Below are 18,167 nucleotides of genomic sequence, written 5' to 3'. Positions count from 1 at the left end.
AACAAAGACTTAAATTCATGGCTCACCTGCATTTTAAGTAACATTGGTGCATATAAAACAAAATAATCAAAAGGAAAATTCGATGACCCATGGTTTGTAAAATAATTCATGAAGAAACATCTAATTATGACATATCGAGCTATTAACAGACCCTGGTGTCAACTTGTAAACGTAAGAACGTTTTATTATAGGCTATGTGTTGCAACTGTTCTCTGTCACAATATTGACAACAGTTCTGCTTACCTCGCTTTCAATCTCTTAGAGTTAAACATGTTAAAATGCGTTTTTAATGTTTTCAGCTTCAAAAAATAGTAAATTTGCAGTGACCGCTAATACAGCAATTATTATTTTCTTCGTAAGGGTTGGGCCGATCTAACCGCAAAAACATTTTTTGTCATGTATAAACAATGATTATGAAGGTGTTCGACAAAATTAAATTTGTTAAGTACAATCTCGATTGTCTTATCTGAATGCACTATTCCGAAAGTCGAAACCCACAGAAAACATATGGATTCCAATAATTTGTAGCTTTGCTCCTGCCATGAATTATTGTATTTTAGTGCCAGTCATTAATTTGCACTCAGTGACAGTATGCGTTGTGATTAATAGGGGGAAACTTCTCTTTGGCTTACTTAAAATGCATATGACAGCAAAATTCATGAATCTAGTTTTAGACACGTGTGTTCTACCTACTTGTTCATGAACGCAATAGAAGTGGAAGAATAATATTCCGGAACTGCTTAATTTTACTAGTTGCAGTGCAAATCGTCTTCAGTACAGCCTCGTCTCATTACTTTGATGCGACCTTTTCTCTTTCCAGACTTGCCGCTTTAAATCCAAGCATGTACGATGTACCACAACCTAGACTACATTTTTTGTATCGTATGGAACGCTCGTAGATGCATTGTGTTAGCATTTCAAACTTTAGCGACGTATGAATGATAGTTCGTGAAAAGGACAGACAACAGTAAGACATTTGCGTGTTAATGTGCAACCGGAAATTATAAGTGCTAAACTTTCCTGCTCAGAGAATGGAATAACGTAGTTCATTTATGTTCTCGTTTCGATGGGCTGGGTACAAAAATCACGTAATATGGCTTAGGGAACTTTGGGTATCATGAACAGCCAAAATCGTCCTTGATATCGCTGTATGTGAATCGTGAATGCTGGCTAATGGGATTATATATCATTATTAATTGCAAGTAACTTGCGTTTTCTTAAGTGATTCTGAAGGACAGTAATAAGCACTTCATTATTTTTTTTTTCTTTACATGCCCAAGTGGCTTGATAATATTCAAATTCGGAACGTGTTGAAACCAGTTTTCAACGAAGCAGCCGTAGACATTTCCCACCATTCAGTGGAGGGATTATCTTGGAAGTAGTAATCTTACGCTGGGAACAAAGAGTGTGCTATTGAATGAAGGTAGGCACCTAAAATAATTTTACCTTTCCTATAAGTGAGTCCATGTGGTCCACTGAAAATCGCCCATACCACTAACCTAACTCCGATGAAAATTCATCTAATTTGCCGGATCTGTAGATACACACTGTGAAAGAGAACCAGTCAAGTAGAACTATTGATCCATATTACATGTTCCCATTACTCTGTTTTCCAGGTATTGCCCTCCTTGGTCTACTGAAGCCACTTCTGTGCATTCGTCGTACATACCAAAGGTTTAGAAGCTCTATCACTTACGTTAATGCAGTTGCGGTCTGACGGAGTTTTGAAGTCGCATATTAAGCTCATATCTTATATATATATATATATATATATATATAATAGTGTGTATGTGTGTCTCAACGACGTTCTGTAATCACAAGTAGAAGCAATGATATCCTGGTTCTTATGTGAAATTCACATGGAGGTAGTGCAATAGTCTAACATTAACAGACGGTGTCGAATTCTGATTCTCTAAATTTGCCTGTCTGTCTTTCGCGACGAGAACTGCTTCCTTCTAACGATTCCTATTTCGTTTCTCCGGGTCTCCTCAAAGAACTCTAGGAAAAACCTAGCAGCATATCTCGAAATTCCCTCGTCTCCTTCAGTTAGGACTACCAGCACTCGTACTTCAGAAAAAAATGAGGCTTTTTCATGCGCAGCAACCTACATCAAGAATCTTCCATTCTCCAATCCTGTTGCTGATCTTAGGTCATCGTTATATTTAATGTCGCTTCGTAAAACTTCATAAAGGTATTTGTTTCGTAGATAACAGGTATATGATAGTTCAAATGGCTCTGAGCACTATGGGACTTAACTTCTGAGGTCATCAGTCCCCTAGAACTTAGAACTACTTAAACCTAACTAACCTAAGGACATCACACACATTCATGCCCGAGGCAGAATTAGAACCTGCGACCGTAGCGGTCACGCGGTTCCAGACTGTAGCGCCTAGAACCGTTCGGTCACCACGGCCGGCTAACAGGTACATCATTAATGATTTTACAGTGTTACGAACCTTCGGAACCTGTCCATACTCATTCATATAATTATATTTGCATTTAAGGTGGACCGTCATTAGCTATACAAAGCTAAATATATGTCTTTACGCAGACTATTTTTCCAGTTATTGAGCGAGGGATGCTTTATTGAGTCAACAGATATGCAAGCAAACCACTACAACGCGACGTCTCCCAGCTTGCGCCAACCATGCTCACAGTAAGTGAGCAGTAGATCGTCAGAACAACTGAAAGGTTACATTATATTTTCGTAACATCTCAGTTGTTTATGGAGTATTAATCCAGATTGTGGATTATCGGAAAGATTCCGTTATGGATCAGAGAGATGGGTGTTATACATAAACGCAGTCACGTCGGTAGCAGTTACGATGCAGTAGACATATTTCATGCAAAGGCATGAATGAATTACACACCAGTGGATACAGTGAAATAATAAAACAAAGAAATGCTATACCTGCCGTATAAAGAGTATATTTTATGACGTTTCACAGGAGTATTTCTTTTTCCCCTTCCTTAAAATTCACGTCTAAAGTACCTAACACATACATTGATCAGGCGGAACGTAGTTTGACCAATATCAAAGTGGTGCACATTCCAGAATGAATTTCCGCTCTGCAGTGGAATGCGCACCGTTGTGAAACTTGCTAGCTGATTGAAATTGTGAACCGGACCAGGACTCGATTCTGGGACCTTTGCCTTGAGCGGGTTTAATGCTCTACCGCCTGAGCTACTCAAGCACGACTCTCTAATCGCCCTTTCTTCTGGTAGTGCTAGTCCCGCAAGGTAAGAGAGAGAACTTCTGTGACGTTTGGAAAATAAGAGATGGGGGTACTGACGAAAGTACAGCTGTGATAGCGGGTCGCGAGTCGTGTTTGGATAGCTCAGTCTGAAGAGCACTTGAACATGGGAACTTGGCCTTTTGCGGTCACGTCTCACACAATTTTTATCTGCCAAGAAGCTCCAGGTTAATACTCGTTACGTGAAACAAATAAATTTCCTTACGCCAAATATTTTCGATACAATTAGTTAAAGCGAAATATGAGTTCATTTCGTAAACTACAATTGATCGAAATGGTCTTCAGATAATAGTAGTATTTTTCTAGCTTTATGTCGTCGTTAGTGATCTTGCTGATCAGACACCGTGTATGTCGGGAAATACGCCAAGGTGAATGATGCAGGAGATGGGAAATTAGGCGGAGGAAGATAGTGGTTTTCATGTTTGTCGAATGTAACAACTAAAATTACTAGTTAGGGCTACATGTGCGTGCGCCAAAGGATAATACGACTGTTGTGTTCCCTGCCTTGGACTGCGTTCATCCCAAGGCGCAGATTTTAATCAGGCATTCTTGTTGAATGCTGCATACCTTAACGTGACCGTCGCCGTAATTCGCTCATGAGCAGTTTAATTAGACGCATTTGTCCTATAGTCTGTAACTCCCTTTGGCCATGACGGCGGCAACGTCTCGTGGCATAAGCTTCACGAGACGCAGAAAGTATTGGGAGCCATCACAATTCGCGACAGGTAAATCGCCGTCCACAACTCCGAGAGATTCGTCGGATCTCCGTTTCAAGCCGCGTATGTATCACTCGATGGCGTCATATGCTTTTCGGCGCTGTTGGATTTGAACTACGACATTTCCATTAATTTTTAAACGCTTGTGACTATAGGTCGCTAGATTGCCTCGTTTTGTGCAAACAGCCACTGGACCTGTGAATGTTCTATATACTACGAACAAACACTGAAGGGCAAGCAGTGGTGACACAACGATTCTGTCGAACTGGAGATAGTAGTGCCGACCGAAAAAAGGTCACTCGGCAATACTGTACCGAGTACTGCCGAGTTAGGGTCGGAACTGGCCGAGCCTCAACCTGCACAACTGCTCGCGTGCGGTTTGACATGCCTTGGCAGGCCCTCCTCTAAAACAATGTTCGCGACATGGCAAGTGTAATAAAAGAAACAAGCGATTGTTTTTAATTTACTGGCTTTCGGAACGTGCACATACAACCATCTCAACACTGGTAATGTTCCATTACAATTTGCTTTGACAGTTGAGAGTACACATTAGTTTAAGTCGTACCCTGGTACAAAGTTAAATAAGCTAAACAAAGGAAATATTCCGACGTGAAACGAGTAAAAAAGACGAAAATGTAACAAAGGATACACAGGGGCAGAATCCTTTGAAAATCGTACTGGTAACTCAATAAGGAATGATAAACCGCTGTTGGTAAACGTTTGGGATATTACCAATCCAAACGAGTATGTACGTCTATATACATACATACATACATACTCGACAAGCCACCAGACGATCTATGGCTGAGAGCACTTTCTATCACTACCAGACAAACCCTTTCCTGTTCCACTCGCAGGTGGAGCGAAGGAAACATTATTGTCTATATACATCTGTACCAGCCCTAATTTCTCTGATCGTCGTGGTCTTTACCGAACTATTCGTTGGTAGCAGTAGAATTGTTCTGCAGTCAGGCAAATGCCTGTTCTGTCGTTTTTGCAAAAAGAACTTCGTCTTTCCTCCAGGGATTCCCGTTTAGGTTCACGAACCATCTCCGTAATAGTCCATGTTCATCTAACCTACCGATAACAAATCTAGCCGCGCGTGTCTTGAGTTGCTTCGATGTCTTCGTTTAATCTGACTTAGTGTGGATGCCAAACACTCGAGCAGTACTGAAGAATGGGACGCACAAGGGTTCTCTTCTTCTTTATAGATGAGTTACACATGCCTAAATGCACCTAGTAAACCGAACTTCACCTTTCGCCTTCCCTGTTCACGAGCTCGTTCCATTTTATATCGTTTTGCATGTTACATAGAGATATTTAATCGAAGTGATCGTGTCAAGCAGCACATTACTAATACAATACGAACGTTACAGAATTGTTTTTACTACCCATCTGCGTTAACTTCAATTTTTCTACATTTTGAATACGCTCCCATTTAGCGGACGTTTATAAAATCTTTAGGAGGTGAGCCTCGTGTTGTTCTCCTAATACACGCTGCTGTACCCAAGAGCTGAAGCTTAGCATGGCGCCGGTTCAAGAATTACACGCAGAATCATGAAGCGTCTCTCATTTTTGAGTGCCGAGCAGTGTGGGAATGTTGAGAAACGAAACACGCTGCTGTACCCAAGAGCTGAAGCTTAGCATGGCGCCGGTTCAAGAATTACACGCAGAATCATGAAGCGTCTCTCATTTTTGAGTGCCGAGCAGTGTGGGAATGTTGAGAAACGAACGAGGTGACAGAACAGTAAGGGACGCCTGTAAGGAAAGTAAAGCAAAGTAAGGTACTTGATCGTGCTGCGTTCTCGAGTGCTGTTACCTCGCTGATATAGAAGAAATTCAGTGTCAATGGGAGAATGTGCGGCTGGAGGTACAAGATAACAAATTGAAGTCCTGTGAAATGTACAGGCTTGCCGTGGTGAAAATTGTTCCAATCACACAGATGAAAAGGAAGTGACTTCAACACACCTGGGAATAAGGCAGTGACCTCTGACACACGGGCACCGCCTCGCACCAGTGTGTGTTGTATCAGTGCCGGTTCGCCACATCTTACTTGATTGCTTTTTATATTCTGAGAAGAGGGCAGCAGTTTTTCTTGATAACGATTTGTCCACTGTTTTAAATAACAATGAGACAAGTATGGAAAAGGTTTTAATATTCTGTCTTGTCCGAACTCCTGCCCAGAGTTGGGAAAGTTATTTTGAAAGTATCTCAGAGTGGCCATTACATTATTTTTGTAGTCAGTGATCAAGCCATCCACCATTATCTGTAACATACACTTACCATTTTGACAGCTAGTCCTTTCCTCTTGTAATATTCATATATTCATTTTTAAACCCGAGATTAAGGACTGACTTACACACACACACACACACACACACACACACACACACACACACACACACACTTTTTCTCATAGGATCTTACCTTGTTTTTACTAATTCCCGTTTTATTTAGTGTGGGGTCTTTCCCACTCGTCCCTTACAGGGTACCTTAAAGATACTGCTTTCTCGGATAGCTGTGCAATAATTCAAGCAAATCACATGAATGGTTTTTATTCAAATTAAATAGATTAACAGTACTTTGGTTTGCAGTGGTGTCGTAAACGATGGGCGACATGCAAATAATCGCTGTTCCTCACTATATACAATGCCCTTGCAAGTAATGGATATGAATCACTAATACCGGCTATCGTAGTGCTCTCTTGTAGCCCGGGTCTACTAGTGTTCGTCTTCTACTGTCCGGCCGAGGCTGGCGGGAGAGGCGGTTATATTCTCTTCGGCTAGATGTCCCTCTTGTCGTGGTGCCGTCCTATTCAGCGAACTACTGGCTGACGTTGTCTCAAAGCCTTCTCTGCTCTTGCGTTCATCTTCGTGCCGGCGCTTATGGTTACGCTGGAACATATAGCATTTCTTGTAATGACATAATTTAGCTTTATTTAAGCGTTAGGAAAGGAAATGGACGTACATGCAGTCACACACAATCCTATACGTGACATTTTTATTATTTTATTATCCGTGTTCTTATGTTGATAAGCGAACACTGTCTCTTTGTCCTTAGCAGTCAGCCTTTCAAGAGCCTAATTTGTGTCCATGGACCGTCATCGCAAGAACGTTGCCTACGAAGAAAGAATTTAATTTCATTAAGCATCTAGTTCATATTCTACAAGAGCGCTAATAACCGTGGCTTCGGGCGTCCAGAAACTAATATCATCGCCCCAGACCTAATTAACGAAAATATTAGGATAATTTAGGCCAGTCACTCATTTCTGGAGGTACAGTTCATCCGATTCACCAGTTTGTGTTACACACACCATAGTCACACTGTTTCGACATTGTACGTATAAATCATTGCTTTTCCTCCTGTGACTTGAGGTTGATTTGTTATAGCCCAAGGAACAGATCGACGCCCGCATCTCGTGGTCGTGCGGTAGCGTTCTCGCTTCCCACGCCCGGGTTCCCGGGTTCGATTCCCGGCGGGGTCAGGGATTTTCTCTGCCTCGTGATGGCTGGGTGTTGTGTGCTGTCCTTAGGTTCGTTAGGTTTAAGTAGTTCTAAGTTCTAGGGGACTGATGACCATAGATGTTAAGTCCCATAGTGCTCAGAGCCATTTGAACCATTTTTTGGAACAGATCGACAACTTCTGTCAGATGCTTACGAAAACAATCCTCTAACCACTACCTTCGGTCGTTCATAGCGGTTGGCGGAAATTTGAGTTTAGAGACGAGATCTTTCGGCCAGTTTTAATGTCCTCAACTTCTACGGTGCACAAACACTGACCTTCCACTGCAGCCAGTAGCTGAGAGACTGAACTCACACTTGGGAGTACGGCGGTTTAGATCCCCGCTCGGCCATCCAGATTTAAATTGTCTGGGCTTTCCCTAAATCGCTTAAGACGTTTGAGCTCAGAACATGTTCTGTCAAGGATATTAAATGGTGATTTTTGGGATCATTCTACCACACTACTTGTAAATGGATGTGATACGTCGTTTCTTCCAATTACTGGACATGGTTTGTTGTTTGAAGGATCTCGGTAGATAATGGTTAAAAGATAAGTGAAACTGCAGCTGTGTCCCAGCACCACAGACGCAAAAATATTTTTAGCGTTCATATTTCCTACGTAAATTGGAAGTGGAGGGGAGAGAAAGAAAAGGGAAGGAGCTATTGAGATCAACTGCATCGGGATTTTATGCGGAATCAGCGGCGACGAGTCAAAATGTGTGCTGGATCGGGATTCTAACCCGGGATTTCCTGGTTCAAAAATGGCTCTACGTACTATGGGACTTAACATCTGAGGTCATCAGGCCCCGAGTCTTAGAACTGCTTAAACCTAACTAACTTAAGGACATCACACATACCCATGCCCGAGGCAGGATTCGACCCTGCGACCGTAGCAGCGGCGCGGTTCCGGACTAATCTAAAACCTGCGTTCACTGTTTGTGCTATTGCTTTACTACCCTACATTTCAGTTCCTGTACAGTCCATGAGAGTCTTAGCGGTATCTTTGGTACTACCAACAGCCTTTACATTGGCCAGAATTACTTCTAGTTTTCTGAGAGATTCTTCGTAAATATTTTTCTGCAGTAGTTGTTGAATCTTCGCGCAGTGCTCCATCTATTTGTCATCCTGGTTTACGCATTGTGGTACCCGTAGAAGGATGGAAATAAAAGTTGCGTGGAACACTACATTCACCTTGGGATTATGTTAATTTCAAGCAGCTATTAAGTCAGTGAGATAAAAAAATAGAGATTACAGTTTTGACTGTCGGGGAGCTCATACTTTCAAACAGAGAAAGGTAACGCATAGTGTGTGATATCAGTTTGAATATGGGTGGAGAGGTTCAATTCTTTGTGCCATCCAGATCCAGATTTAGGTTTCCGTGGTTGGCTTAATTCACTTCAGGCAAGTGCCAGGATGGTTTCTTTGAGAAGAATAGGACCGATTTACTTCCCCATCGTCGTCCAGTTCGAGCTTCTGCTCCGTGTTTAAAGACATGGTATTCTGGTACGTGATCTTTTTAAACATTCGATGCGTGCTGCAGAGGAGGCTAATTTCTGAGTGAATCTGTCAAAAGAATGCCTACCAGAGATTGAGGAGTTGCGGGATTTTTTTAATGGCTAGCCATAGTGTAAATACCCCCCCCCCCCCTTCTCCCCCGTACACTTGACCTTTGTACCAAGAGATGTAGAAAACGTTGTACTGCAAAATATCGTTCCAATACTCAACGAAACTTAGCCATTCACATACTGAGGGCTGCGTTATTAGATTTTTACAATTTTTCAGTCTTCACTATTCGTTAAAGCGAAGACCATAATGTGCAAAGTGTCTGACCCATCCCATGTAGTCTGCTGCCCCTAACGCTTTTCTGCCAGTGAGATGTTGAGCACTGAAAAAAAATTGAATGTGTTTTGATAGGCCATCGCATGTAACAAATGACCCAAATTTACGGGTACAATGGAATACTAACATCGTGGGACTTCAGTTCGGAAGATATTTCTTTCGCAGACCTTCCCTTACTTGTGGAATAATGCCACAGCTGAAGCAACGAGTAAATATTATTACCAGTATCGATTCCTACCTTCGTAGATTTCTGTGGGAAAATACTGGATGCACCCTGACGCGGCCAAGATATGTCTATCTCCCGCGAAACTGAGTCAACGTGGATTGAAAAGAAACAGTCAGAAAGCAACATACAGTAAATCCTGGACGAAACGAAAATTGTCTCCAGTTGCTTTGCATTCATTTGAATGAGCACGTTAGCGCACCTAGCATTGGCCTTCTTCCTCCTTTAGTACCCCAACTTGTAGAAGATGCTTGATAATCGTTACGTGTGTTTTTAGTACCCTCATTTTAAATACTATTGCATTAAGGATCTCGTCTATTAATAACTTGTTTCTCTATTTTCAGGCAACTAGTACGGAAGAAATGGTCGTAGATGACCCGACTGAGGTAAGGATTTGCTACTTGATGGGATAACATTCATTTCTTCTCCACGTGTTTGAACGGCAGTGTAGTCATTTTTGCATACTGGGTCATGGAAAATGCAAATAACTGTGCTTTAAAACATTTCTCATTATTCAAATGAATTCTGGAGTAAGCACGCAAACGTAAGGTCTGCGTAAGTTACATGCACATTTGCATTTATCGAATTGTCGATCTGTTACAAACTCTTACAGCATATGAGATCAGAGTTGGATGGGGAGATGATTTCGCTACATCTTGGGAAGCAGTATAAGAAGTAAGCGGCATGCGGAAGAAGCGGGTGCCTACAGCTAAATCAGCTGTTTTTGGCTGATAAAGGACATAGGCGCTTTGAAAATAGCAGAGTAACATGAATCTTTCATAGAAACAAAAATTTAGTCCGTAATTCCAGCGGAATCTCATTGGGATGGACGCAGAAAACTCGTTCATTTGAGATTTTTTTTGTGTGTTCTACAGATAATGTCACTTACAGCAAAATTTGATAACAATGAATGATTTATAGTGCTTTTCTGTGCGTTGCCTGATCGGCCCTGACGTTTCCTCTTCTATCTACGGCACTTCAAAAGCATACTTCTTGACACACCTACCAGGCAAGCAACAGTGACAACGACTGCGTACCAGAGGATGGTACTGTGTACCAAGCCGGTAGCCAGCAGGCAAAATAAATAAATTGCAGCAGTAGACACAAACACGTACTTTATCAGTACTGTATTGGTCGCTGTTCCACTGGCAATGTGTCTGGAATAGGTATCAAAGTTTCAGTGAGACATAAGTAACTGGAGAATATCATTTTTAAGTTTTTCATGCCGCTGTTGCGTCCGAGATACAGCAGTACAACATCGTAGGTGGCGATGTTGGTTAGAATTTCGATGCCCATCCGTGCCAAAGTATGAAGCTCTTGTCTTTCTGCACATATGAGGAAGTTCAGTACAGCATAGAACTGATTTTATTTCTAATCAGTAAACAGCTTCGAAGAGCTTACACACGCTTCCCTGGCATCAGCAAGAAATTTGTGCCATTTGGTGGAATGCCTTTTGAAGGAATTCCATTCAAGCAGTAGCCCAGTTAATATTCCTAAAATTATGATGTGCACTATGGTACAGGAAGGGGACGAATGATTCTTAAAGGGTAGGATCAGATCTGAATTGTTACAGTTTCCTAAGTTGCTGTAACAAACTGTCTGTTGGCTTCTGTCTCGGGTTCTTCAGCCGACCATTGTTTGATTTTTCTGACTTTTCGCCAGCAGTGGTGGCTGTCATTGTCAAAGCTTCACCCTTCATTGCTGGGGAAGCTTTGATAATGACAGCCACTGGTGCAGGCGAAACGTCAGAAAAATCAAACGAACGTCGGCCGAAGAATCCGACACAGAACCCAACAGGCAGTTTGTCTACAAGTGGTCCACGAAAGGCTTCACAGTGTTATATTGCTGCTGTAATTATGACTCTTTTGTTTAAATGAATACGCAAAGCTATGACTCACCTGCAGGCTTCAAGTTTTGTTAGTTGACGTGAGGGTTCATCTTTTGGATAACCAGATCATTCATTATCCACCTATGTGAAATGCTATAAACTGTACTAGCTGGTTTGGTAATTTCAATCACAACTATCAGTGTAAATGTAAATTGAAAGATCTCGTCGTTTGTTCTGTTTGTAATTAACATCAAATAATCACGTTGTCCTTATTTCATAAAAGAATAGTCATTCGCTAAAGCATAATTGCCTGAGGATGCGAGGCTGACGGATGACTTTCCGAAAACTGAATGGTGTCTCTTGACTGGAGTACCCACCGCTGGAAGTTAACTCCATTTGTTGTCGTCTTTATCGTGTGGAACGAGCTCTCTAGCCTCTGACTCTCATCTTCCCAGTGTGTTGGAGTGGTATGGTAGCCGTGAATCATTTAGTTGTAGCCCAATCTGAAGTTCCAGAAAGATTCACTTTTATTTCTTCATCCACTTGCCACTATGCTGATGTGGCCTAGAGAGAAACACTATGTAGGTGCAAAACTTCACCTAATGTACTGTTTACACAGTGATTTGCAGACAGCGAAAAAATTACGGTTTCGCTCAGAAAGGCCATCAGAGGAAAACAGTATTCCATACGATTTAGCTGATGAATTATTAATTGTGAATCTTTCAGAGGTGTGTGTCATTCCTCTTATGGCCCAGAGTCGAGAGAGACCGCCCAGGGGGAGGATAGAAATATGGAAATACCACAGACACAACACATTACCATGCCAAATACGGTAAAGGAAACCAGTTGGCATTCAGAACAGCTTCCCAGTCGCCTCGGAATGGATAAATACAGGTTCTGGATGGTTCTCAAGGGCATAGTGTACCATTCCTCCTTCAAAGTAATAGCAAGTTTAGGTAACGATGGTTGAGGTGGGTAGCGATCACCCACCCTGCTCCGCAAAGTAGACCACAAAGGCTCAATAATATTGTGATCTGGTGACTGCAGTGGCCAGGGGAGATCAGACAATTCATCCTCGTGCTCACAAAATCAGTCCTGGGCAATTCGAGCTGAGTGAACATTGTGCCATGGGATGGATCTGATCAGCCAAATTGATCACAAAATACTTGAAAGTGAGGCGACCTTGCAGAGTAACCATTGGGCCTTGGAATACGACGATACTGGTGCCCAAATCATCACCGAACCCCCGTCATGTTTCACTCTTGGGACGTGAACTCGGCCAGAAGTTGGAAACTGTGCAACAAGACTCACCCAACCAAATGACATTCTTCAATTGTTCCATACTCCAGCTTTTATGGCTTCGGCACCACGTTTTTCTGTTACGGGCATTTGCATCACTGAAGAGTGGATTTGGAATTCCAGCTCGCATTGTAATTCCCTCCTTATGGAGCTCTATTCGTGCTTTTTTAATACTGATGGTGTTCGCGAGGGCGACATTCTGTTCCGCAGTGACTTTTTCAGCTGGCGTCTCCTTATTTTTCGTCACTATCTTCTCCACTGATCACTCGTCACACACTTTCGCCCGCGTTGCCACTTGGCGGATGATGCTTTTCGAGTTTCCTTGTAAGGTATAAACTTCAGATACGGTATCCCTTGAATCGCCAAACACCTCGGCTACCTTGGGTACGGAAGCACCCACCATGCGAATGCCAAACAATTTGCTTACGTTCGCGGTCACTTAGATCCTTCATAATGCACTCACAACTAAACAGAACACTGTTCTGACCACGACTGCCAGCGTATTGAAGAAGCTGCACAGGTTCCTTTCGGGATCGAATACAATAGCGCAGCCTGTAGGCTTAGATAGCGTATGCATTTATGTTCAGGCGTGCATTTCTCACGCTGTTTCCATATTTTTGTCCAACCCTTGTATCTCATAGTGTTCCGCAACTGCTGTAGTATTTTTTATGCTTTTGGTTATGTGGTATTGCTCCACTGTTAGGAAATATTAATAATCTCTAACTTGGCGGATGAGAAAGAAATGATTTTGCGAGATACTTTCCCCTATCAGGGAGGTGTTACGATTAAGCAAAGCAGGAGGTGCCAACTTGACATTCTGGTGCCTAAAACTCGTTGTGGATGGTACTTTTTTTTATTAACTGTTTCCAGTTGGCTACACTAAATAAAATAGATAAAATTTTGTCGCCCCTGGATATATTACTGGACCTGAGGCTATTTATCGCCGACCGCTGTTGGCAAGGAGATTGCACCCAGTCTTTGAGATCAATTGAGGAGCTACTTGAGTGTGAAGTAGTGGCTCCGATCACGAAATTAGGCAACAGCCGGGAGAGCGGTGTGGTGAACAGATACTTCTCCATATCCGCTTCCAGTGACGCCTGTTGCTTGAGGATGATACGGCGGTCGGTCGGTCGGTCCGTCCGTCCCGTTGGCCTTACCAAAGCCTGGTCGTCGGACGGAGAGAGAGAGAGAGAGAGAGAGAGAGAGAGAGAGAGAGAGACAGACAGACAGAGAGAGAGAGAGAGAGAGAGAGAGAGAGAGGCGCTATTTATTGGTCCCAGCAAGAGCATGTATACTGACTCTGATCATAGTACCCAAAAATATCATTTTACAGCTAGTCTAGTCTGATCTAGTCTAGTCTATAGGCAACTTACGGTACACCTCTAGTCACAGCTGTGCTTGCTGAAGTTTCATTCTGAGCGACTACGGTCTCGGTAATGCAGTCTAGAGAAGTTGTGGGCAAATAGCGGCCCGCTAATTGCTTTTATACAGCCTGCCAAGACGGTCAGAAATTTTATGTAGCAGTTTATACCTCTTCTGAAATGCAAATCTAACTAACGCACACAGTCATTTTAAAAGGTGAGCACCCCCCCCCCCCCTTTGCTTCCATGAAGTGGCTCCCCAGCCCAGCTATTGCCCAACCCTGGTCTAGGGGATGTTTATAGTCTTAGTTTAGATCTCGCCGTGGACATTATTCCCGACTTATGGAGAGAAATTGCTATTCAGTACCAAAATTAAAGAACATATCTCCAGCGGAAAGTTTCCCACAGACGCTACGAGGGCAGATTAAGTGCTTTTTTCTGACCGTTCCACTACTCTTTTTAGCAACTCTCGAGTTCTCTCTTGCCCATTTCACATCACTGTTACTCGTTTGGATGCTGAAGCACCATTTTAATACATAAATAGCAGTAGCAAACCTCCTGGATTAATGACGAGACTAATGAGGATTCTTTTAGAAGGAAATATTTAAAGATTTTACTGTATAGTGAGTTTGATGCTACTATTAGTATATACAGATTCTTCGCCGCTGTTTCACCGTTGTTTATTATTTAAAATATGTACTGCGCGCGGCTGTAACTGCTCAATGAATCCTGCTGGTACGATCGAATCCGATGCGTTAAATGCTGACTACGTCGGCTCGGCGCTTAACCGCCTCCCATGTTTTAGTTTGTGAAAAAACTAAAATATACACACAAAACGACACAAGGGCCGCGCAACGTCGTAAATGCAGCACACAACCGAAATGAATGAATGTAAACAATACATGGCACACGGAAAATATTAAATGTAAACAGAAATAAATGGCGCTACATGCGCGAAATAAATATTTGATAAAGTCGCTGTGTGTTGTGGTAATCTGCACTACTTACTGCGCCGTCGACTCGAACCAACTTCGGTGATGTCCCGGCAGAATACAAATCTGATGGCTTCCACTGGCCGAGCAGTTCAGCTCTAACTGCTACTGAACAAACTTCCCGGGCGAACTGCAGGCCGACAACATTCCCGACATACATAATGGTCAATAAGTCGAAAGAATTGACAGCCAGGGAAAGAGACGATAGCTGCCACAAAGTTTCTTTCTGTAGATCATGGAGCCGTCTGTGTTTCTTACGAATTTTATAGGACTTCTGGGGATAAGATTACGTTCATTACAAATTCATAATTATATTGAAAACTAAAAAACATTTTTCACGAAGTAGTATTGTGGATAATGATTGTTTATATCTGATGACTGCTGTAAGAAATCCATTTGTTGTTTTTATATATAGCCGACGTGAGAAGAAAATATGTATCCTGTTAGTGCTAAAACACATTTTCAGTAAGAGGTATTCTGTTCGTCTAGTCCATTAAGCTGGCTGGGGAATGATCCATGATTAAATCTCACGCGAATTATGGGATTTACATGTTTCTTACTAGACTTATCGGTGTGGAACCAGGCCTTCAAGAGTACGTTAGGCTGTAGTTGCCCATGGTATCTCCTGTTACTGCGTTCCGTAATATATATTCGCTCTCCTATTCGCGTGTGTAATGTAATCATCAGGTCTGTGGTGGTAGTTTGAGTGTGCTTTTTGGGGTCAAATGCTCAGGCATTTCATGGGAGAGTTTCCGAATGAGTGAACTGTGTCCAAGCCCTTTGTCAGTGATATTCTTGTGCGGTGTAAGTGTGAAGGCAATTCTGGGGACCAATTCTCATTGTACGAAACTGTCGCAAGGCAACCTTGTCATCAGGTTTAAAAGACTTCCTTTGCACCTCGAGTACAGCTACAGAACGGTTCGTTCAGTGACGATAGTGCCGTCTTCATGCCCGTGATGCTGCCTGGAAGACACTGATTACTGTAACAATTGCGATGCGTTTTGCGACGCCGCGGGTTTGTCTGACTATTGGAATTTTTTCATTTAACTGTGTAAATTTCTTTAGAATCACGGCCTGCCCTGTACTTAAACCTGGAAAAGCTATTCCAAAGACAAACTGCAATGTACGTGTCAGAAGGGAACATAGAACGTTCTTTTTTTCTGTCCCAAAGAAGGTTCTTAATTATAGATAAAACTGAGGCTGCTGAATAAAACAACTTCTTGTCTAAAATGTTTGTCTTATATTGTCACTGTGATGATAGGCAAACTGACATCAAGTCCGTTCTAACACACAGTTCTTGATGTAGAAACACACATTTGCTTATGCCGTATTTTACGGACTGTAAGACGCTACGGACTGTAAGACGCACCTTTATTTTTAAGCAGTTTCTTAAAAAGTAACATTTTTACCAGTTTTATTATTAGATTGCAAAGCCAGACTAAAAACATTATTAGTTCATAAAACCGAAGTGACCTTTAAAATCCATGAAAATTGTCATCCAGTTTTGGCCATTAGGGATTCATCATCTATTTGTACATTCAGCCTTAAGTTTTTCAGTTCTTCTTTACTAGCCCGCCAATCGCGAATGGTTTTTTTGTGGCGATAGAGCAGCTGAACGCCATTTCGGCACTCCGTTTCCTTGTTGTTCTGCATATGCTATTACTTTCAATTTATAGCCCACATCATATGATACCTTTTTTTTCCATTACAAAACTAGCTACTAACACTGCAATGACGCATCATAGGCTAGACAGTGTTCTGGGTTCGTTATGGTGGTGGGGGAGGGGGGGGGGAGGAAAGAGATAGAGATAGGTTTCCCGCGGCATCGAATATATGAACATTTTAAGACTGGCGGGAATTTTGAACTAAACACTGGACGTTTTTATACAGGGTGATTCAAAAAGAATACCACAACTTTAAAAATGTGTATTTAATGAAAGAAACATAATATAACCTTCTGTTATACATCATTACAAAGAGTATTTAAAAAGGTTTTTTTTTCACTCAAAAACAAGTTCAGAGATGTTCAATATGGCCCCCTCCAGACACTCGAGCAATATCAACCCGATACTCCAACTCGTTCCACACTCTCTGTAGCATATCAGGCGTAACAGTTTGGATAGCTGCTGTTATTTCTCGTTTCAAATCATCAATGGTGGCTGGGAGAGGTGGCCGAAACACCATATCCTTAACATACCCCCATAAGAAAAAATCGCAGGGGGTAAGATCAGGGCTTCTTGGAGGCCAGTGATGAAGTGCTCTGTCACGGGCTGCCTGGCGGCCGATCCATCGCCTCGGGTAGTTGACGTTCAGGTAGTTACGGACAGATAAGTGCCAATGTGGTGGCGCTCCATCCTGCTGAAATATGAATTGTTGTGCTTCTTGTTCGAGCTGAGGGAACAGCCAATTCTCTAACATCTCCAGATACTGTAGTCCAGTTACAGTAGCACCTTCGAAGAAAAAGGGACCAAAAACTTTATTGGCTGAAATGGCACAGAAAACGTTCACCTTAGGCGAGTCACGTTCATACTGAGTTGTTTCCCGCGGATTCTCAGTGCCCCATATACAGACATTGTGACGGTTGACTTTCCCGTTAGTGTGGAAAGTTGCTTCATCACTAAACACACTCTTTGAAACGAAAGATTCATCTGTTTCCATTTGAGCAAGGATAAAATCACAGAAATCGATTCTTTTAATCTTATCAGCTGAAACCACTCTGTTTCTGAATGAAAACCACTTAAAATATTTGTACTGGCACACAGAAAACCAGGTACACACGCCACGATAGGTGATTAAAGACTCAAGACACGAGTGGACACAAATTCCTATCTCCTTCGGAACGCGCAAACGTTCTCTCTTCTGATTGGCTGAAACACTGTAGCTGATCATCTTCGCAGTTTTTCGCGAACAACACGGCACTTTCCCCCAATCCCCAATCACGAATTTACTTCAATCAATTTCCAAATATTTTATTTCCAGAAAAGTAAATCAACTGAAAATAATCTCATCTTCACTCGATTTGAGACAGAAATAAAGATTTTGCTTGTACGACCCGTAAGGTAGCTACTGTACATTAAATACATCGTAGCAGTATGTGACTCAATACCCAATGAAAAAACATGATTTATACGTTCACTAATCATGTATTATAACAA

At 42.1% G+C, this 18,167-nt stretch overlaps 1 protein-coding gene across 4 annotated transcripts in view; it reads left to right on the top strand.

Moving 5' to 3' along the window:
• LOC126470623 (ribosomal protein S6 kinase 2 beta) overlaps positions 1–18,167 on the top strand; it is a 596,121-nt gene that overhangs the window by 414,378 nt on the left and 163,576 nt on the right. For 3 of the 4 annotated variants that reach the window (XM_050098584.1, XM_050098582.1, XM_050098585.1), the window contains one exon: positions 9,877–9,918. The exons of the other annotated variant lie outside the window; for it this stretch is intronic. In XM_050098584.1, coding sequence (XP_049954541.1) covers positions 9,877–9,918 — 42 coding nt within the window. The remainder of the gene's footprint in view (positions 1–9,876; positions 9,919–18,167) is intronic. 4 annotated transcript variants of the gene reach the window in all.

Source organism: Schistocerca serialis, chromosome 3 (assembly GCF_023864345.2).
Source record: "Schistocerca serialis cubense isolate TAMUIC-IGC-003099 chromosome 3, iqSchSeri2.2, whole genome shotgun sequence".
NCBI classification, from domain to species: domain Eukaryota; kingdom Metazoa; phylum Arthropoda; class Insecta; order Orthoptera; family Acrididae; genus Schistocerca; species Schistocerca serialis.
The sequence above is the reverse complement of the archived record's forward strand: the minus strand, read 5'-3'. Positions and strand labels throughout refer to the sequence as shown.